At 38.7% G+C, this 22918-nt stretch overlaps 2 protein-coding genes across 2 annotated transcripts; one reads left to right on the top strand and one right to left on the bottom strand.

Moving 5' to 3' along the window:
- Positions 1 to 240: 240 nt before the first annotated feature.
- On the top strand, positions 241 to 6270 carry polr3g (polymerase (RNA) III (DNA directed) polypeptide G). The gene is made up of 7 exons (XM_055200188.2): positions 241 to 519; positions 666 to 795; positions 1806 to 1874; positions 1946 to 2002; positions 2079 to 2140; positions 2252 to 2368; positions 5926 to 6270. The coding sequence occupies exons 1-7, from the start codon at positions 409 to 411 to the stop codon at positions 6010 to 6012; spliced, it is 633 nt and encodes a 210-aa protein (XP_055056163.1). The 5' UTR covers positions 241 to 408; the 3' UTR covers positions 6013 to 6270.
- Positions 6176 to 21710, bottom strand: lysmd3 (LysM, putative peptidoglycan-binding, domain containing 3). The gene is made up of 3 exons (XM_073860950.1): positions 21555 to 21710; positions 20426 to 20693; positions 6176 to 7356 (listed from the first exon to the last, which is right to left on the bottom strand). The coding sequence occupies exons 2-3, from the start codon at positions 20683 to 20685 to the stop codon at positions 6720 to 6722; spliced, it is 897 nt and encodes a 298-aa protein (XP_073717051.1). The 5' UTR covers positions 20686 to 20693; positions 21555 to 21710; the 3' UTR covers positions 6176 to 6719.
- Between the last annotated feature and the right edge of the window lie 1208 nt (positions 21711 to 22918).

Below are 22918 nucleotides of genomic sequence, written 5' to 3'. Positions count from 1 at the left end.
CTTAATAATTCGTCTCCTCTGTCCTCGCTTGCACCCTAGAAGGGTGGACCTAAGACGCGAGGATGCACAAATAAGAATTGAGAAGCACACAGTCGCTGCGTCCGAAACCGCTTACTTCCATACTATATATAGTAGGCAAAGTAATGCTTTTTGCATACTATATAGTATGATAGTAGGCGATTTCGGACGCAGCAAGTGTTTCGAAAGCGACGATCACTAATTGTAATTGCTTACAGGTGCATATGTATATATTATTTGAGACTAAAATTGTAGCAAAGCTAGATAATCACTTTATGCGCCAAATATATTATTAACTGATAACTGCATATTTACTTCAATACTGCCAGTCATATTAGCAAAACTATTTTAATAAATGTGATAAATTCTAGGAAAGTTTGATTGACCAAAATGGCAGGAAAGGGCAGAGGTATAGCAGCTTTCACCTTCAACCTAGAGGCCCTGGGCATCACCAGAGGATCCATGCCAGAAGCCCAAAGAGGACCAGCTCCAATCTTCCCAGTATGTTATTCTGAGGCATTTTTCAGAACTCAGTACTTTAAAATCTGGGATTAGTTAAGTTTTTAATTGTGCACGTGTCTAGTCTTGTTGTAGTTTAACTTAAGACAACGATAAGTCACATAACATGACATTTTATATTCATTCAGCAAATTGAATATAAACCAGGGCCTTTGAAAGCTGGAGAAGATGAAGACTACATAAGAGCTTTGAAACAAGAAATGAGGGGACGAATGAAAGATCTCCCTTTCAACGTAAAGCCCTACGAAAAAAAGAGTAGTGAGTGGCCTTTTTTAATTTAAATATTAAAAAAAAGATAAATATTACCGTTTCCTAACGAGGGTCTTAGGAATACTGAGGTGATCACATTGTAAAGGTAGATGAGCAAGAAGTAGAGCAGTTCAGTACATTTTTGACACTTCCCATAAGACACTAAGGGATGGTTTCCCAGACAGGGATTATCTTAAAACAGGACTAGACCTTAGTTCAATTAGGCAATTTAGTTTTAACAAACATGCCTTACTAAAACATTAGTTGTGTGCATTTTGAGGCAAAACAAAGGGCACTGATGCATTTTAAATTTGGACAGCCCTTACATTTATTTTAGTCTAGGGGTGTTTTCACACCTAGTTCGTTTGAGCCCTCCAAACGCTCTCAGAGCAGTTCAGCATGTATATGTGAACAAACCAAGTGATCTCAGACCCCCCTAAAAGGACCCAGAAGTGAACCGAACTCAGACCACTTCTGGAGGTGGTCTGAGTACGGTTCGGTTTTGGGTTCTTTTGTGGTTCGATTTCTTTTTGATATGTGAAATCAATGAGGTCCGGGTCCGTTTCGCATGTGGTTTTGACATTGTATCAAAATCAACTACTGCATAGAAAGCTGGGGTCTGAGTTCTTATGAAGTTGTGATGTAAAAGGGTCTGACATCACTTCAGTTCTGAAGAGAACCAAAAAATGAACTAGGTCCTCTTTTGAGTCCACTATATTGTGAACACCAAAAGGACTGAGGTCACATTCGGCTAGTCCCTTTTCTGGTTCACTTTAAGTGAACTGGGTTTGGTTCTTTTAAAATGAACTATATGTGAAAACACCCTAGGACTAGTCTAATCCCTGTCTGGGAAACTGCCCCTTAATCTATTTGGCCCTGCGTTTAAGTGAAATCTTATACTAATATTATGTTCTTGTATTGTGGAAATTAGTCATTTTTTTCTACAGACCTAAACAAATGTGGTTGTACTGTATCTCTTGTAATCTGTTTGATAATATGCTGACCATTATAACTTACAGATGTAGAGCGCTACAAGGAAAAATATGCAAAGGAAATAAAAAAAATTGAGGATAGCGATTGGACACCAGGTATATTACAGGTATTGTAACTTTTACTTTTAATTGTCTGAAGGATTGCAGATAAATTAGTTGTTTTGTAGAATGGAACCGTCTTCCAAAAGAGCTGAAGCCACAGAAGATAATGAAAAAGAAAACAGGTGAATTAACAAAAACACAGAATTCTTTTCAAAATAAACTTTCCTTGTAAACAACCCAGAAATATTTTTTTCACAGATTCAAAAAAATCCAAAGTGCTCACAAATAAAGACAAGGAGGATGTGCTGACTAAACTGGATGTGAGTTTTGGTGTTTTTCATAAAAACCTTTTGCAGTACAAATAAGGCTACTATTAATTAGCCTCTTTTTGTTTAGATTGAGCTATTGTCTCATTTCGCCTTATTTTTTAGGAACTTGAAAAGAAGGGAGACGTCAACTCAGATGAGGAAGATGACGCAAAAGTAGATAAGAAAGGAGAGGGTGAGGAAGAACTTGAAGGAGACTTAGATGAAGAAGAGATTGAAGAGGTAAGTGCTAAAGACAAAATAATATTCCATGTTAAATTAAACTATAATGTGGTATTAAATTAATTATCAGAGATGGTTTCTTACTAAATATAATGCATATATGCACTTGTGCATTAGTGTACACACATTCTTAATGCTATCAAAAACAAAAAGGATTTTTAAAAACATGAATGTATGTTTTAGGTAGACATACCACAAATGCTGTTGGAAAAGCACTTCACATATTTGTCAAGTGCATAGTACCTGCTTGCATATTTTTAAACATCCCCATGGTGCTGGGATCAGCTAAATCCCAGAATAGAAAAAGTACCATCCTAGTACCCTGGGCCCGGTTCCCCGATAACGTTCACTCTTAGCGCGCTAAGAAGACTCCAAAAGATATATCTTACCAAAGTTGTTTATGTTCCTAAGTGTGTTTCCCGAAGTGTCTCTTAGGAAGCTTCTTAACACGCTGCCTCTAAGTTCAACGTAACAGTGGCGCTGTCCCAAGTGAAGGTGCTGAATTATTTGCGATCGATCGCTCAGGGATCGATTTTCCACTTCACGCGAAAGTGCATTACGGCGTTAAGAAAGATGGAACATTACTCAAATTATTCTAGTAACATTTATTTTAACATAGTTTAAGTTTTCCGTAAAATATAGACTATTAATTAAATTATCAAATTGTCAGTAATACGGGTAGATGAACTTCGCTTAATCATCCACCCTCCTTATCCCGTTGTGCCACTTGTGCCGCTTCTTGACATGGGTTTAACGACTTAAAAAAATATATAATACACTTTTATACTAATGGTAAGGTACTTAACAATCAGAATTACTTGGCAAGCAGCTGTAGTACTTCTGTTTAATGCGGTATTGCTTGCCATTAATGTTTTCAATAAAAACCTACAATACAACCTACAATAAACAGAGAGAGTTAGATAGAGAATATGGTCTGAGAAGATCTAGCAGCTCCATAATGAGTTGTCTTGGGAGGCGATATTTTTTATTTAGCCACATCAGGCAAATTGTGAAAAGGTTTTAAGTGTTACAGAATTAAAAAAAAATTGGCATGGACTAAACGGTTACGGGGTTACCGGTGTTGTGTGGAAGTCTGTTCCCCCTATGTTTCCCTTTAGTGTTTTTATAGCGTTTTTATCACATTATACGTTTATTCTTTATATACATTGAACGTTTTAATGGCTACTGAGATGTGTGTGTGTGCATTTATGTAATGTATCTTTATTGTTCTTGATTGTAAATTATTTTTACAGTATTACAGTATAGGGGTTTTCACACTGCGCTTAACCCTGGGTTATCTTCATTCTAAACCCCGCTTTTAACCCTGGGTTAGGGAGCGTTTCTCACCTGTAATTTGAAAGCGGTGTTAGCTCCGCTTTTTACCCAGGGTTATGAAACCCTGCTCTGGAGCAGGGTTAGCACCGCATTTGTGGTTAACCCTGGGTTTAGAATAACCCAGGGCAGCCCCGCCGCTCCCATAACGCGCATCACGCGCTGTGCGTAGGGCACCAGGTACTGATAGGGCACCAAAAATAAGCCTAATGAAAAAAAATATAATGCTGATAGAATTTCATTAGCCTATAGAAATATTATCAGGCATTTTTAATCCATGTATATGTTACAAAAAAAGGAGAAACGAGATAATTTAATTGCTCTAGTATAGAAAGTATGCCCCCCAGCCTTTGATGGTACGTGCCGGTTGATCGCGCGGGCGCCTGACGAAGTTTGACAGAGGCCGTTTCTCAATCCGAAGGCTGCAGCCTCCAGAGGTCGCATTTCTAGGCTAGATACGTCATCAAAACTTTTTTATTTCGTAATATTAACGCTTAATAAGTTGACTATTATTCTTAGTTAATCGTAAATGGTTGTAATATGCTTATGACTTGATAATGTAATGTCCAGTTAACTGAAATAAACCAGGCTTGATGACGTATGTAGCCTGCATATGCGACCTCGCGCAGCTGCAGCCTTCGGACTGAGAAACGGCCAGACAGTAGGCAACTTTTAAAAATGGCCCCGAAAAGACAGCAGGAGTCAGGATCGGAAAAAAACTGCGGGATGATGCGCGTGCATCACTTGCAGGTAAGTCCATTATGTTTAATCAATCAAGGGAAATGTGCATGGGCTGCAGCTGCTGCTAATCGTAATGCGCCTCGAACTTGCTGTGCTGACATCAATGTTAGCAAACTATGTTGTTATAATTTATAACTTTAGTGCAAGTTAAATTGAGATTTTACTGTAAAACATTACCTATGCATATGCATTTTATAAATAACTGACGCCAGCTGTTACTTTCTTTACTACATTTCTTTAGATATTGAGCAGTAGTTTATTTTGCGGTTTATTTTGACGTGACGGTGGTTAATACTTTCTCAGTAAAAGTTAACGTTAGCAGTCAGTGCACATGGTAGGCTAACAATTCCTGACTGTTAAATATATATAAATATAAAATGTCATCATGTATGATATGAAGCAAACATTACTGTGGCACTTAGTTCTCTAAATCTTTGTTTTATTTAAGAATATTGGGTATTCTTGTGTACTTATTGATGTTTATTTAATGTAATTTATTTAATATTGTACTTGGGAAAAACATGTCTGGATTATTTTGATAATTTTTTAAATTTTGTTATTCTATTTAAGTTTGTTAATTTTGTTGTTTTTTCTATGTTGCTATTCTATAAAAGTTTGCACATTCAAATTAGTGTGTGTTGGCTAAAACTGTGAAGATTTTACTTTCTGCTTTTAAGTTATATGTTTGTAAAAAGTTAAACTGGCAAAAACAAACTTTTTTTGCCTCAGGGTCAGGGTGGGGGGCATTATAAAGGAATTTTGCTTAGGGCACCAAAATGGCTAGCAGCGGCACTGACCCAGGGTTAACAATTTCAGGTGTGAAAAGCGCTTATGAATCATATTATATGTATAATTTATTATGTATGGAAACATAACAGTTTTAAAACAAACAGTAGAGGAAAAAAATGAAAAAAAGACAGGTTAAAAGATATAAAACTGTCAAATAAGAAATATTTAATAAATTGTATAATAGAATACATGATATTATTGCTTTTAGTATAACAAATTCAAATCTTTAATATTTCTAAATAAATTATAAATGTAAACGCTATAAACATAGAGGAAACATACTTCGATGGGGAACAAACTTCAACACCGGCGCCGTCTTTGATTCATTCTGATACCAAATAAAGTCAACTGCATAAATAGCCCTGTATCCATTGCAAACATATTTTATTATAAGTCTTAAAATGTCCATAACATAAAATCATTGTCAGCATACCATAGTTTGACTTGTACTGCACTGCGATTTCTAAAGACTGCGGCGATAGCGTTTTGCGCTCAAACAACGCTAAGAGAGAGCTTACGAATGGTCCAGACCAACCTTACGAAAGTGTGACTTACAGAAGATATACTTAGCGTACGAACGTTTTGGGAATCGTGCCATAGAGTTAAGAGAGAGGTTAAGGAATAGGTTAAAAACTACTTAGCGATAAGAACGTTTTGGGGAACCGGGCCCTGATTGTTTTATCACTTTTTTGCAGGAAAATGACTACATAGCAAACTACTTTGAAGATGGTGATGATTATGGAGCAGGAAGTGATGACAACATGGATGAGGCTACTTACTAGCAAATGAAAAAGTTTGTTAATTTAAAATCTAATTATACAAATCGGAATTATACAAAAGATGTTGGACATCAATACATATGTGCATGTATTATTAATTAACACTAAATTTAATTAATACACAAGCTTAAACAAAGCTTTAATGCATATAAAAAAAACATTTAGATACTAAAATATAGTTCCTTTATTTTCAACCTGCATCTACAGAATACAGGATGAAGGCACATGTTCAAAATCGTTTCAATAAAATGTTTAAACCTCTGCTGTTTCAACCTCTGCTCACTCAATGTGAGCACATGTCTGAGAACTTTTCACAAAGTATTATTGTATTCTTGGTAAACATAATCATTCCTCCATTACGTTTCTGTTCTGTTTTATCCAAGCAAAATTTAAAATTAAAATCAGCAACATTATTACCATAATTTGCAATACTGATTTTGGATACATTTCTTAAAAATAAATTATTCTTTATTTACCTGACAACCAGACAGTGCCAGGCAAACTACGCTTACTGAAGGTACATAACTAAACACTGGCTCATGAGTGACCTACCCAACAAAACCAGTTTTCAATTGTGCAAAATGTATCAAGGAAAATTTCAAAACATGAGGAATTATTTTTGGATTAATCAATCCTCAATGGTATTGAAGTTCAATGTCACCTTTAAATGTAGTTTTGCTTATAACTTCAAAATGATTCCCTGGTACTATTCATGTTTCTACATCATGCTTCCTAACAGGCTGTACGTGAGAGTCATGGTAAGAGCCAGCACTGGCCTGTGGTAAAACAAGTGGCTCAGCCACAGCTGGTTGTGTTGGTCCAGGTCTAACAGAGTCTATTGTAGTGTGGTGGCTAACATCTGCTTTCATGAGGACCTCATAGTACAGCAGGTAAAAAACAGGTGTAACAATGCCCACGACCAACATGATAGCCACTGCAGTCCACCACCTCATTCCCCAGTCGGCTCCATAGTATGGGTCTTTCTTTTGAAATGGTCTGCGATCAGGGTCACCCAAAAGAGGCTGCTCCAGCGAAGAGACTACCTCACTCAGGTTGCTCCTGGATGTGGCAGAGGACTTGACTAGTTCAATGTCCTTATCCTTCTCCTGCAGGAAGCACTCCACGCTATCAGCTGATGAGGAAGATGATGAAGAGTCCAAGGAAGCTCCAGAAATTGGGATCTTTGTGATTCTACGAGTGCCATTAGGTGAGCTGGTTTTGTGAGAAGTGGTATTGTGGGTTTCTGTAAAAGAGCTGAACTTTTTTACAGGGATCCTTATAGACCGCAAGGCAAAGAAATCCTGCTCGGTTAGAAGATTATTGGCCCGCTTTATATCTGCAACCGTGAATCAAAATATGATTAAGATCTGTAAAGCCATATCTGTAAAAAAACAACACAGAACATTTGGATACCTTAATATAGATTTTTCATGATTGTGCAATCCCGTGTTTTAACTTTTTTTTTACAATGCCACTGAATATCATAGAAGATTAGGGCCAAGCTAAAATAAAAACATCTTGAGATTAAAGTAATCAATGCGAGATTTAACTCTTAGTTTTTCGAGAAAGTTCAAAAGCAAAATTATGAGAATAAAGTTGTAATATTTCGAGATTAAAGTCAATATATCAAGAAAAAAGTAGTTTTCTATTTTTTTTATAAGAACAAAGTCATTACATTTTGAGAATGTAATTTTTACATTAACTTGTTTGGAATAATGTGAAAAAGCAGATCTGCAAAGCAGATACCAAAAAGGGACATTTGCTCAGAATCTGAATGCAAAGAGCAAAGTTTTACTTTCTGAACACGGCTTATTGTATAAGTAATATTATACAACAGTTCTTTCTGGTTCTCGAATCTGATTGGCTAAGAGCTATGCGATATTGTACTGATAACGGCACAGTAACCGCTTCACCTTTCGTATCATTCCGCCACCTAGTGAATGGAGGTCCTTTAAACAGGCTTTTGTCCTCTGTATTCACCTACTACTTCCGGTTAGATTGAGAGTGAGCATCGTGCATCAGAGCTCCGTCGAGTTTATCATCCAAATCCTATTTTCTGACTACCTTGTTCCTATTTATATAATATAACATATTCGTTTATCTCAAGAATACTTTACCGTGTCGACTATTGAGCAGTACTACCACGTGAAACGATTTATCACTGCTAAACACCCAGCATATAGCCCGCTAGCATCAACAAACAGGTGCCGGTTTTAGTTACCATTTGGCCGATCTAATGGCGGACTCATCCGATGTATGCTATTCAGACCTGTCCTCACCTGAGCGGGAAGCTGTGGAGCAGTTGATACCCGGTTATCGCAGATCCTACGCGACGTACAGCGCCCAGTTCACCCAGGCTCCAGACATCCACAAGCGACCGAGAAGTGCAAAAAGCGAACACCCTACGCGATGCAGCTTCACGGACCGCGCTCGAGGGAACGGAGACGCCATCGCCCAGAATGAAAGCGATCGGGAAGCCGTGGAGGAGCCGCTGCCCGGCCGTCGCAGATTCAGCGTGCCTCACATCACACTGGCTACAGACGTCCGCAGGCGATCGGGGCGTGCTGCGAGTGAGGTTCCCTCGCGATGTAGCTTCACGGACCGCGTCCAGGCGACCGAAGACGCCATCACCCAACATGAAAGCGGTAAGACTGCGCTTGTTATTGTAACCTGCATTACTTGCCACATGTACAGTTTAGCTTCTTCCATCAGCACAGAGGGGTTTACTTGTGCTAAGTGTATTGAAGTAGTAAGGCTGACGGAGAAGATTGCAGAACTAGAAGCGCGCATCCAAACGCTAGTTGATGACGCTAATACCGCTAATGCTACGAACGCCAATACCGCTAATGCTACAAACTTTAATACCGCTAATGCTACAAACGCTAATACCGCTAATGCTACAAACACTGTTTCGGGTGCGCCTAGTGTTAAACGTAATACACATAGCTCGGTTCCATCATCTGAGTCAAGGGGGCCGACTAACTGGGTGACTGTCAGGCGGCAAAGTCGTTTCCGGTGCCCACCCAAGACCCCCCTGGTAATTTCAAACAGGTTCGATATTCTAAGCAATACACCGAATGAGACGTCTGTTAAAAGTGCCTTGGTCATTGGAGATTCGATACTTAGGAACGCGAACATTGAGGCACCAGCCACCATAGTCGATTGTATACCGGGAGCCAGGTCTTCAGACATTAGATCAAAACTTAAAGTGCTGGCTAATGCTAAGCGTAAGTTTTCTAAAATTATTCACGCCGGCACGAATGACACCAGACTCCGCCAGTCGGAGATCACCAAAGATAATATTAAAGAGATATGTGAAATCGCTAAAACAATGTCAGACAATGTAATATGCTCTGGTCCCCTCCCCGCCTACCGGGGGGATGAAACTTACAGTAGATTATTGTCTCTTCACGACTGGATGTCAAAATGGTGCCCTCAGCATAACGTAGGGTTTATAGACAATTGGAAGCATTTTCGGGGGAGACCTGACCTGCTAAAGAGAGATGGCCTCCATCCATCTCAGGAAGGAAGTGTGATTCTCTCTATAAATCTGACCAATAGTCTTACTTCGAATACAGTCTGACTATCCAGGGTACAATTCAGGCAACAGACGGATCGGCTTAACTGTCCATCTGTTAGCTGCCGTGATATGTCAAGATCACTTATATCCCAGCACTTCGAGTCAATCTTACCAGAATATCAACACATTTCAACTGTATCTGTTCCCCGAACAAATAAATACAGAGCACCGCTTGCCACATCTGGTACAAATCTGATTAATATAAAATTAGAAAACAATACATTAACAGATGAACCTCGAATGTTAAATTTCGGCCTTCTGAACATTAGATCGCTTACCAATAAAGAACCTATTGTCAATGAAATAGTTACAGACCAAAACTTAGATGCACTCTGTTTAACAGAAACCTGGCTTAAAGCAGACGACTACATTAGTTTAAACGAATCCACCCCACAAGACTATTATTATAAACACAAACCTCGATTAAAGGGGAGAGGGGGTGGTGTAGCTACAATATACAACAAAATTTTTAAAGTAAACCAAAAATCTGAAGTAAAATTTAAATCATTCGAACTAATGTTGTTAAATATGGAAATAACCGATCGTAACCACAAACAGCTCTCTTTTGCCTTAGCTACAATCTATAGACCTCCGGGCCACCATGCAGATTTCCTTAAAGAAATAGCAGATTTCTTGTCTGAGCTTGTAGTCACTGTAGATAAAGCTCTTATCGTTGGTGATTTTAATATTCATGTGGATAACCCAAAAGATGCACTAGGACGTGCATTTATGGATGTTCTAAATTCTCTCAATATTAGACAAAACGTGACAGGGCCAACGCATACTCGTAAGCACACATTAGACTTAATTCTGTCACTCGGGCTCAATATTAATGACATCAAAATATCACCTCAGAGTGATGCAGTTTCTGACCATTACCTTGTGTCGTACACTGTACTTCTAGATAGGATCACTCAATCCACAACATGCTACAGATTAGCCAGAACAATAATTTCCACCACTAAAGATAGATTTATTAGCACTCTTCCAGACCTGTCCCAAATTAAACATGTAGCAGATAACTGTGACGATCTAGACATTGTAATAGAAAACCTAAACAATGTCTGTTCTAACACATTGGATGCCGTTGCTCCCATTCTAAAAAAGAGAATCAAAGAAAACCGCCAGCTCCATGGTATGATCATCACACCGCAGCACTCAAAAAGGCAACTAGGAAAATGGAAAGAAATTATAGAAGCACAAAGTTAGAGGTATGGCGTGCAGCATGGAAAGAGAGTGTTAAACAATACAGACAGGCTATTAAAACCGCCAGATCTACCTATCTTAGCAGGCTTATAAATGAGAATCATAATAACCCTCGTTTCCTCTTCAGCACCGTTGCAAAACTGACTAGAAATAAAGAACAAACAGAAACCAATAGTAAACTTCAACGCAATAGTAACGACTTCATGAACTTCTTTTCTAACAAAATTACGGCTATAAGGGACAACATCGTAGCTACCCAGGCAGCCACCACTCTACCCGTTAGTTCACTTAACACTAGACTACCATACGAACATCTTGATTCATTTAAACCTACTACAATAGATGAGCTCTCTAGACTAGTTACATCATCCAAATCATCATCCTGTATATTAGACCCCGTTCCCACAAAACTGCTTAAAGAGGTATTCCCTGTAGTGTCAACCCCGGTTCTAAATATCTTTAACTCATCGCTAGAAATAGGATACGTTCCAACAGCTTTCAAACTAGCAGTTATTAAACCGCTGATTAAAAAACCGCAGCTTGACCAGGGAGAGCTTAATAACTTTAGACCAATCTCAAATCTCCCTTTTCTTTCGAAAATATTAGAAAAGGTAGTGGCAAGCCAGTTACGCACATTCTTGACAAATTATAGTACATATGAAAAGTTCCAATCAGGATTCAGGCCCCACCATAGCACAGAGACAGCGTTGCTTAGAGTTACAAATGACCTCCTATTAACATCCGATCGTGGTGAAATCTCAATTCTTATATTATTAGACCTTAGTGCAGCCTTTGACACAATAGATCATACAATCTTACTCAATAGACTAGAAAACTATGTTGGCATCAGTGGTCAGGCGCTAGCCTGGTTTAGGTCGTATCTAACCAATCGCTATCACTTTGTTTATGTAAACGAGGAAGAGTCATATCACTCCCTGATTATATACGGTGTACCGCAGGGTTCAGTTTTAGGTCCTATCCTGTTCTCGTTATACATGTTACCTCTAGGAGACATTATCAGGAAACATAACATAAGTTTTCACTGCTATGCGGATGATACCCAGCTTTACATCTCCTCACATCCCAGCGAAACACACACGTTTTCTAAGCTAACAGACTGCCTTAGCGATGTTAGTGACTGGATGGCACATAACTTTCTTAAGCTGAACTCCAATAAGACAGAGATACTTATTATTGAACCGAATCGCTACAAACATAATATGTCAGATTACAAGTTGCACATAGATGGCTGCACTGTGGTGCCATCTTCCACGGTTAGGAACTTAGGTGTGATGTTCGACAGCAACTTATCCTTCGATAGTCATATCGCCAACGTCTGCCGCACAGCATTCTTCCATCTTAGAAATATCTCGAAAATACGCCATATACTGTCTACATCTGACGCAGAGAAGCTTATCCATGCTTTTATGACCTCTAGAATAGACTATTGTAACTCGCTACTCGGGGGATGCCATGCAAATCAAGTAAACAAGCTTCAGCTAGTTCAAAACGCTTCCGCAAGGGTACTTACTCGATCTAAAAAGTATGACCACATAAGCCCAATTCTGGCATCTTTACACTGGCTACCAGTTAAATATCGCATACAATTTAAAATATCACTAATCACCTACAAAGCTTTAAATGGCCTAGCACCCTCATATCTTAGAGAATTACTATCAGAATACAATCCATCACGCACACTACGGTCGCAAAATTCTGGTCTCTTGATTATCCCTAGACTATCAAAAGTGTCTAAAAGTGGAAGGTCATTTTCCTACTTAGCCCCTAAGCTCTGGAATGATTTACCAACCGATGTCCGAGAATCAGACACAGTCGATAATTTTAAATCTAGACTTAAAACTTTTCTCTTCAACAAACCATTCGCATAATTTGTCTAGTAAAAGTACTTAACTCGAAATAGTTATCTGTACGGAACAAAGCACTCGCGGTCATAACACAGACCAACCAAATAAATAAATAAAAACCTTATCTTAAAGGCGGAGTCCATGATGTTTGAAAGCCAATGTTGATATTTGAAATCACCTAAACATACACGCCCCTACCCCAATAGAATCTGGACCTTCTGTTGATAGACCCGCCCCCACACATACGCAACCCGGCATTTGATTTGATTGGCTATAAGTGTGTTTTGGTAGTCGGCCCGTCTCCTTTTCCAACGCGTTTTTCAAACATCGTGGACTTCGCCTTTAACCTATAGTCGGATTGCGATTTTGGAACTTTCGTGTTCTTGTGAATAGTATGCCATACAGACCCGTTTGCCACTGAACCTGCATTAACGACGACAGTGGGGCTTTTGGCCTTAGTCAAACAGGTTGGCACGTATGGTTGGGTTGTGATTTTGGCGCTTTCTTTCTATTGCGAATAGTATGCCATACAGACCCGTTTGCCACTGAACCTGCATTAACGACGACAGTGGGGCTTCCGGCCTTAGTCAAACGGGTTGGCACGTATGGTCGGGTTGCGATTTTGGCGCTTTCTTGTGTCTTGTGAATAGTATGCCATATAGACCCGTTTGCCACTGAACCTGCATTAACGACGACAGTGGGGTTACAGGCCTTAGTCAAACGGGTCGACAGGTTTCATTTTCTCTTGAAAATCGGAAGGTGACCCTTAGTTACCATATATACCGTCGCAGTGGGCCCCCAATTTGCAAAATCCTCAACTGTGGATAAAACAATTATGCCTCAATAGTTAGTCTGTCTGAAACTAAGCTGATTAAACCACATCACTGTGTGACACTTGCATTACCTGTGAACGGCCCCTACGCTAATATGATTTTGTTTTTCTCTCCCTGTCTCGTCCCTGGGTCCCATTGACCCTGAGGACAATGGGACAAACAGACCCAGTTCCGGTAGATGTGAAAGTCGGCACACCTCTGATCTACTGGTCGTCCTTCAATGTGATGCCCAGCTGATGCCTGACCAACGACCACCGGCAGGACCCGCTTAATATCCGCTTAATCTCTGCTTAATCTCCGCTTAATCTCCTTATCCGTTTATATGTGTGTATATACATGTATATCTCCCAAGGGTTTTTCCCTCCTAGGACTTTTATTTTTATTTCCTCGGCTAAACAACCCGGGGTTTTTGTTTTTTTTTCTCCTAGGGGGTTTTTTACCCCGGGGAGGTAGCCTGCTTTGGCTTAACTTAGCTTCTTCTTCTAGACGTTACATTAGTAATATGCTCGCTCATAATGTCGCGTCATAGCCGCAGCAAATTTGACTGCTTATGCTATTGTGTATTATGTTATGCTTTCTGTCGTTTTTCTGTGCTTTTACTGCTTCTATTAATGTAAAGCTGCTTTGAAACAATTGAGTATTGTGAAAAGCGCTATATAAATAAAATTGAATTGAATTGAATCTCTGAATGGAAAAACTGCACGCACACATGGACACACACAAACGCGCTGTTTTTAATCACTCTCCGTGTGTCTCATTAGTTCACTAGCTTGTAAATCAGTCTGTGAATCCCAATCAGAAGTTATTATTCCGTCAAAGATCAGCGCTCTTGGATGTTACGTTAAACTTAATGTGAGTAATGTCTTGTCACATCATGTGGACGATTAACACTTGGAAAGAGGAATGTAAACAATACTTTTTTTCTCCTCAGAATGCGAAAACACAGTGGAACTGCAGGTAAGCACCGCAGCTTTTAAATGTGGACATTGATCAATTATTTTATCGTGACGTGACTATTAAAACATATTATGAGATATCACCACTGATATATTTATAAGCAGCATGCAAAAACATCTCCCTGACACTTATAAAAAACAGTTTTATATAGTAATGACAAGAACAAAGTTTTAAAATAATCGAGTGCTCATATCGCGTTAAGATTAAATGGGAAAGCAATAGTAACATTATATACGTATAGTTTTATTAACTTTTACCTCGCGCCTAAACAATAACAACACAATATGAATAAGAAAACAAGTAAAAGTTTCATCATGACACCAAATACTGCTGATTTGATGTCAATTTTGACCATCAAACACAGACCGGGCCAACATCAGAGCCAGGGAATCCCTGTCAGAGATGTAGCGCAGATAGGGCGGTGGTCAGCGGGGTGAATGAACACTGATGTCTGCTCATGCTCTGGTTCTCATACCGAATCTTACTAAGCAAACGTTTAAACAGGAGCTATCTTTACTAATCGACTGCAGATTCAGATATAATACATATATATTCTCGACTGAACTAATCTTAAAACTACACTTTGTGACCAAGAAACGGTAATATAAAGAAACGGCTAATTCGTCCATTGAGTTATTATGAGATTCAAAGCAGCCGAAAGTAGTGATGCACCGAAATGAAAATTCTTGGCCAAAACCGAAAAAAGTAAACCAAGGCCGAAAAACCGAAACCGAAACACCGAAATAAATTATTATGCCAATTATTAGTACAATCGCATTTATGGCTATCACTGTGTACTAACTTTACTAGGGGTGTGTGACGGATGAAAAAACTCACAGTTCAGATCACATTACAGTTTTTGAGGCACAGATCAGATTATTTTTCGGATCAGCAAAAAGCGGGTGGGAAAAATCTAATAAACAATAAAGAAATTGCAAACATTTATAAAAGAGAACAAAGTTGTACATTAATAAGGTCTGAAATTAGCATTAGGTACAGAAAACAAATTAAATCAATCATAACACAATAAATTAAATATATTATTATTTTTTAGAGCTATGTGTCTCTTTGTCATGGGTTGTTTGATAAACATTAATGACACAGACTTAAGTAGGTTAATCTGACTGTAATCTACATACCCTTAAGACATAAACAAATGTTTTTATTAGAAAAAGAATACTGTGGAGAGAATTTTGTTTATATGTGCCCTGTCAATAACAGAGAGATTTTATGTTTGCTTGTTTTTTTTAAACGTGTTTCTCTCGTATGTGCACTACCGAGGGCACTTAAACGCATGCACATACAGAGACCGAGAGTGAATCCCAAACAGCGCAACAGTCGCTCCACATAAAAACGTTACGTTGTTTTTCATTGCTTTATTCGCCAAATGTATGTTAATGGATTGCAGTATGAGACACATTAGCGCGACTCTCTCTAAAGTTTACACATCAAGACATGCTTAATCTTTGCAGACGCGTGCAAACAGCACGACCGTGAGTGAAACCTGCTTGAGCACGACGGGGAGGGGTGGGAGACGACTGATCACCGTGAGTGAAACCCAAGCGCTAGCGCACGGATGGGAGGGGCGCGGTTGACATTCATTTTCGGTTTATGTTTTCGGCTGGATTTTTTATTTCGGCCCGAAACCGATAATGGCATTTTCAACCGAAATTTCGGTGCAAAAAGTTTGAAAACCCCTGCAATAGCCTACACAATGCCAAGACGGAGGATTATTGCAAAACATAATTCTGGTCTAAGCTGGTCTATTATTTTGGTCTAAGCTGCGAGTGATAAGCACGCAAGATGGCAGAACATTGCTTTGGTTATCTCTGTGTCAATCATCACATTTTCGGAGGTGATTCTTGTTTCGTACAGACATTTTGCATTTAAGAAACATTTAGGGGACTCCGCATTTAAATGCCGAAAAGTTTGCAGTGTGTATGAAACAATGTGTGGAACTCCAGCTAAACGATCACGTCTTAACACTTACTTTGCATCGCCTGCCACAAACTCTTTGTCTGCACCTATAAAAGTAGTCATGTCTCTTTGTATTAATTTGTCCTGTTATTGACATAATGCGCGTCATTGACAAAATGCGGAACCAGATGTTCGAATATTCGTGTTTTTTTTTTTAGAGGAAATATTTAAAGGGGCCATGTCACAAGACTCTTTTAAAATGTCAAATAAATCTTTTGTGTTCCCAGAGCACATATGTGAAGTTTTAGCTCAAAATACCATATAAATAATTTATTATAGCATGTTAAAATTGCCACTTTGTAGGTGTGTGCAAAAATATGCCGTTTTGGGTGTGTCATTTTAAATGCACATGAGCTGCTGAAATTCAAACACTGATCACAATGATGGTGGTTTGTTGCAATTCAAACTCAATTGTGCTGATCTCTGCACTAAATGTCAGTGCTGTGGTTGGATAGTGCAGATTAAGGGGTGGTATTATTATAATAAGTAGAGCCCGACCGATTTATCGTTTTGCCGATTTTATTGGCCGATATGAGCATGTCGCAGATATATCTGTATCGGCATATAAGCCGCAGATATGCGCCGATATGAACGTTTGTTACGGAACACATTAAATGCATTTGAAAGATGTAAGTACTTGTTTGTCCAGCAGAGTGCGCCATACTGGTTGCTAATGGCGACCCAGATCACTCACTGTAGTGAAACCAGCCAGGCAGCCAATCCCCCACCCCCTTCACTTCAGTCAGTCTCTCAGTTCAGGTGGCATGGAAGCAGTCACGCAGTGTCTTCTTCACAACATTTTTACACCTGGTATTAAGACGCGCTTTGGTCGATTGGATTATAAATGGACAAGAGAGACGCATTCCCGCTTACATTTGGTGTTTTTAATCCGTCTCTTTGTCGACTTGCGAGTTAAAACGCAAGCGGGAGAAATGACGCGAGACGGAGAAATGACACGTTTAAACTACGCGCAGCCGTGCACTTATATAACACTATATGAGATTACTGCTGCTTGTGTTGTTAGTTAACATGCTCATTTCAGAGCAATTGATTCAATAAGCTCGCGCAAATCTACACCCTTGCTAAATAAAAGAGGCGGAGCGAAGACGCTTTAGTTTTATAAAAGTTTAAAGTTTGCACGGAACCCTGGGTTTGTGTTATAAAAACGTTGTGCACAACATTAAACATAGCGTACATTAGTATGTGCTCCGTCAAGCATTGTCTTCGTAACTGTGAGTGGCTAACTAATTTGTGAAGTACACAACTTACTGTAAAGCTAATATTAATCAATGACTTCATAAGTTTCTCTTTATAACGTTATTCTCGTCAAAACTGCAAATGATGCAAGTTTTATGTATTTTGTTCTCTTTGTGTTTTAAAGTTATTTATAATAAGTCAAGTTTACTGTTTAGTGCACTGATATCCAACTAATTTTGGATAATAAAGTTTATTGTTAACTTCTTGCCTATAGTACATATCTTTGTCACATCAATATAAGTGTTGGATTACTCCCTAATATCTGTATCGGCCCGAAAAAACGCATATCGGTCGGGCTCTAATAATAAGAGCTCCTTATGACATCATAAGGAGATCCAAATTTCAACTCCCTATTTTTAATGTGCTTGTAGAGAATGGTTTACCAAGTTACTGGGTTGATCTTTTTCACATTTTCTAGGTTGATAAAAGCACTGGGGACCCAGTCATAGCACTTAAACATGGAAAAAGTCAGATTTTCATGCCATGGCCCCTTTAAACGTCAAGTTTAAGCAATTTTGACAGCCCTGCTTGGAATGTGACTTCTGCATTTAACGCATCCCAGTGAGTAGTGAACACACACACACACACACACACACACACACACACACACACACACACACACCTGGAGCAGTGGCCAGCTATCCCTAGGGTGCCTGGGGCCGGTTGCACCAGCTGTGTGGAAGTTACAACGTAGCTTAGTTACGACGTAAATGGGCACTAAGTTACAACTTACACACTACTAAATGTTTTTGCGTTGCACCATTAAACTTAGTTTAAACGTAACAATACGTTGTAATAAAAAATTTACAGTAGCCTCTGTCCATGAATAACGATTGGAATTAGATGTTAGCCAGATTATATTACATCGAGGAGCTTGTAACTAATTATGAAGAGCCGCAAGTTCGTCAACGAGTTTTAACTGTTTAATTTTCTGTGTGTCCATCAATTAAAATAAGATTTAAAATTTCTTCCTGTTTATTTTATCCTCCATGTGTGGGATAGATATTTTCAATTAAAAGTGTAATGTTTTGAGTTCGATTATGTTTGCTTTAATGTCTTTTGTAACTTTCAGTTTAGGCGAGTCAAGAATGAGTTTGAAATTACGTACTGTTCAGACTGTTTCCTGTTAACCCATTATAAGGCTTGTGATTGGGTTAAGAAAAATAAACGTCATTCTATGCGACAACGCATTCCTTCACGGAGAGCTTACGACCTACTAGCTACGTTCTGCCTTAAGAACAAATGGTGCAACCAAATTAAGTAAAGAGTTAGTTATAAACTAGCTAGTAGTTACTAAGCCTCTAGTTTGGACTTTTCGTCCCAGTTTAAGTAAGAACTTACGAACGACTGGTGCAACCCTACCCTGGAGAGCAATTGGGATCAAGAGCACCTCAGTCGCAACCTGCAGAGCCTTACAACTCTCGTGTTACAAGCCCAAATCTCTAACACTAGGCTATGACTGTTTGATTTTATTTACTCTTAACACCATTCCAGCATCTATGGTTATATTCATGGCGAACCGTTTCGACCATATAAGGATCTACACAAGTTAATCCATACACACTTTAGGGAAGGGGCAATTTGCCATCTCCAATTCACCTAACCTGCATGTTTTTGGCCTGTGAGAGGAAACCAGAGTAAAACCACAGTGACAGAGGGAGAACATAGCCTGACTACCTCAGACTTCGTACTTCCGCGATGTAGATGCTAAGCGCCTAATGTAGGATTGTAGTTTTGGTTAGGATAATTGAAAACAACAGCGGACATGGAGACACGGGATGGTATTCGCTCTGCTGATGAGAATTTTCCTGCCATTTTCAAACTGAAGCCAAAACAAGAAGAGTGTTTGTTAAACATTTTGAATGGAGGTGATGTTGTGGCCCTACTCCTGACAGGTTTTGGGAAAAGTTTAATTTATCAAGGAGAGAACTGGGGAGGAGTTGGAATTTTAGAGAGTGTATCTTGGTCGCTTTATCTGTCGATCTTGAACTGCCACCCTTTTGACAGGTCGTGTCTCCTTTCTTTTCCAGTCCTTAAATATTGCCATGTCATGCTGTAATCTTGGAATTACATTGCAGCATTTCTAACAGACTCGAAATGAACAAAGAGCTGTGTTTCATAGAACTGATGTGGCTGAGCTGGCGCATAACACAGGTCATAACCAAACATTATGAGATTGGCTTACGTTTACACTAATGATTTTAAACTCCAGACAAGTGCACCCCCACGAGAAAGTAAACGCTTGTCAATTATGTCCTGGCAGACTCTGTATACAAAGCAAAGCGAAGTAGCAGAGGATGGTATTACCAGGCTAGGGAGAACATGCAAACTGGGGAAATTCTTGCTGTGAGGCAACAGTGCTATCCACTGAGCCACCCTAAGTAGTTTTAAATATAAAACATATCTCTTTACTACAACCTATGACTTGTGATGTCTTTTGTTGTTCTTGTTGATGTTAAAACTTTGTAAAGCACATTAGTTAACTCTGGTTGTTTTAAATTGTGCTTTACAAATAAATTGAGCTTTAGACTTAAGTTTTTACACTGAGACGACTTCTTTGTATGTTATCTTATGTTTTGTGTTATAAAATATTGCTTTTAATAATAAATTATAAACTTTTTTATTTACTTTCCAGCTAAAACAACTTTCTGATATTAATGGTATACAATATAAAATGGGTCATCATGATATAAGAATTTGTTCCAAAAAATTACAAAAAAATTGCAAATAGACTTACCGTGCAGAAATACTGCAGAGAAATGCTGATAAGAGTATCTCCCTCTTTAATGTCCCTTATCAAGTACACAATATCATCCTTTCGATCCATAGATGTGCTCTTGCGATGCCGCTCCTTGCCCCTGGAACGAAGTTCAAACGTCTCACCATCCTCCTCTGAATATTCAGTCTCCGAGTTGTTCCCAAAAGTGTACATGTAACCACCAGTGGGTGGCTGCACTGTCGTTGTAAACTGGAAACTGTTGTGGTGGCTCCTTCCTGTCATTTTATTTACTTTGAAAACAACATATACCATAAGTCAATTGTTATTGTTTACAATGGCACAAAATGTATTGTATTCAAATGCTTAGAGGCCATCAGATTATTTGAACTGCAAGTATGACTTTGTTGTAGCTCAAATAATATTATGTTATGGAGCTAACAATATCAAAGTAAGGGGTTTGATCCCAGTTATTCAAATGTGTTTAGAAAGTATTAGGATAAAAAGCCGGTGGCAAAGTCACTATACACTAAACCTTGCACTTAAAATGAAAGAAAACATGCACCCCATTGGCTGATGTTGACAGAAGTTATTTTTAGGGTATTCCTAATTTATCTTAGAAAATTTAAAAATATATTAGTGTCTCCAGTGAACTTTATTTCTCACGTGGCTCGAGCGACCTAGTATAAGTTAGCTGCCTAACAGCTAAGGTTAACTACATTTTTTTTTAACTTGTAAACATGACTTCATGAGGCAATTGTGCACCCAAACACAGCAAATACATACTAACATGTCACCGAATAGAGTTAGTAGTTATTGTGTAACGTTAAAACGTTTAGGAAAGTAACTTGCATAAGTTACACGTAGAAGCTAATTAGCCCAGTTAGCATGTTAGTCTGGCCGGCGATAAACAACACGACACTATCGCCGTTTGGGGGAAAACTGATGTACTATAATACATCAATTCATATTAACACATATAACTATGTATTAAATTGTGTGTACTGTCTTTATATGTTAAAACAGATCACCAGGTCAGTGCTATAAGTTAGATGCTAACTTAACCAAATCGAATATCAACAAGGTCGGTTTAATACAAATATAAAAACAAGAGAACTCATCAACATTCTTCTTATCATATTACCGCGACTTACCTGAAAAGAAACCGACGATGTTTTGTTTAGTGATTATGCCATTGTTTTACTTTCCTCCATTTGCCTCATAAGAGAGAGACACGCCACGTCAACAGAGAGCAAAATCCCGATGCAAAATTCTCTCTACAATGTCTGACGTCACAGTTTCTTCAAGATTTTTTTTTTTACATCCATTCAAGCTCTGTTTTATTTTAAACCTTACTGTAGAAATAAAACCTGTATAGCCTATAAACCTGTAAAAACCTATAATAACTATATGACCTTTCTGCAATACAAGCAGTCCGAAAAAAATAAAATGTAGGTCACACTGGAATTAGACACAACATTTTGGGTCCCTTGTGTATCAATTATTATTGTAACATACAATTGATAAAATTTAGTTTATAAGTTAATTTTCTTCAGTTACTGATAGTGGTTAATATTAATAGAGGGTATGCACATGTCGTCACCGTCGGCGAGAGAGACTGCGGTTAACCCCACTGAGTGGCAAAAGACAAAGCTGCTGGCCAATTGAGTGCAACGTCCGCATTTTGGCGGCCATCTTACAACAGGGCGCTCGCTCACTCGTAGCATTGAGTTTTAATGATGCAGGTACTTTTAAATGACCATAACTTGCTTAATTTTTTACCGATTTTCAAACGGTTTGGTTTGTTATAAACGTCAAAGATGTACCTATGACACTGCATACCTATACTAAAAATAAAAAATAAATTCATGAAACATGTTAAAGCATCCAGAATTATAGCCACGTTAATAACGTTTGTAAAAACCCAAACCGTTTGAAAATCGGTAGAAAATTGAGCAAGTTATGGTCATTTAAAAGTAGCACCATTAAACTCAATGCTACGAGTGAGTGAGCGCCCTGTCGTGGGATGGCCGCCAGGTGATGCTGTTAGGGACTCCGTCTTGAGCCATCTAGCCTTTATATACATATCTATGGATTATACTACCTCTGCTATCAACATTTGTACACTATAGCCGTTTCTCAATGTCAAGGAAGGATCCTGAGAAGCCAGAATTTCGAGGATGCTACGTCATCGACGTCCGTCGAAGGACTGTTCCAATGTGGAGGATCCTCGAAATTTCAGCCAAGGACTGAGTCCTTCATTCGAGTAATATCCCATATACGGGCCATTCTACCGAATTCGTGCAAATTGCTGTCCCGGAACCAAAAAACTTATTTAAAAAGCATTAATGTAGGAAAATGTTTGATAATAAAAAAATATAAGCAAATACCAATCAAAACCCAAAGTAATATTTGAGGTAGCGGCAGGCTTTTGATATAAAATATCATTATTTATATGGTGCTTTCAATTGAGAGGTGGTTGTCCCAAACCCCAAGGTCTGAATTTCACCATAGGAAA

This window comes from Misgurnus anguillicaudatus, chromosome 22, assembly GCF_027580225.2.
Source record: "Misgurnus anguillicaudatus chromosome 22, ASM2758022v2, whole genome shotgun sequence".
Taxonomy (NCBI): Eukaryota; Metazoa; Chordata; class Actinopteri; order Cypriniformes; family Cobitidae; genus Misgurnus; species Misgurnus anguillicaudatus.
The sequence above is the reverse complement of the archived record's forward strand: the minus strand, read 5'-3'. Positions and strand labels throughout refer to the sequence as shown.

Bases quoted from the DNA above. Each gene is read 5' to 3' on its own strand.
- polr3g (XM_055200188.2), top strand. From the start codon at position 409: ATGGCAGGAAAGGGCAGAGGTATAGCAGCTTTCACCTTCAACCTAGAG. The intron at 1,875-1,945 runs GTATATTACAGG...GTTGTTTTGTAG, and splicing joins GGATAGCGATTGGACACCAG to AATGGAACCGTCTTCCAAAA. The intron at 2,003-2,078 runs GTGAATTAACAA...TTTTTTTCACAG, and splicing joins GATAATGAAAAAGAAAACAG to ATTCAAAAAAATCCAAAGTG.
- lysmd3 (XM_073860950.1), bottom strand. From the start codon at position 20,685: ATGACAGGAAGGAGCCACCACAACAGTTTCCAGTTTACAACGACAGTG. The intron at 7,357-20,425 runs CACGGTAAGTCT...CATATTTTGATT, and splicing joins ATTTCTCTGCAGTATTTCTG to CACGGTTGCAGATATAAAGC.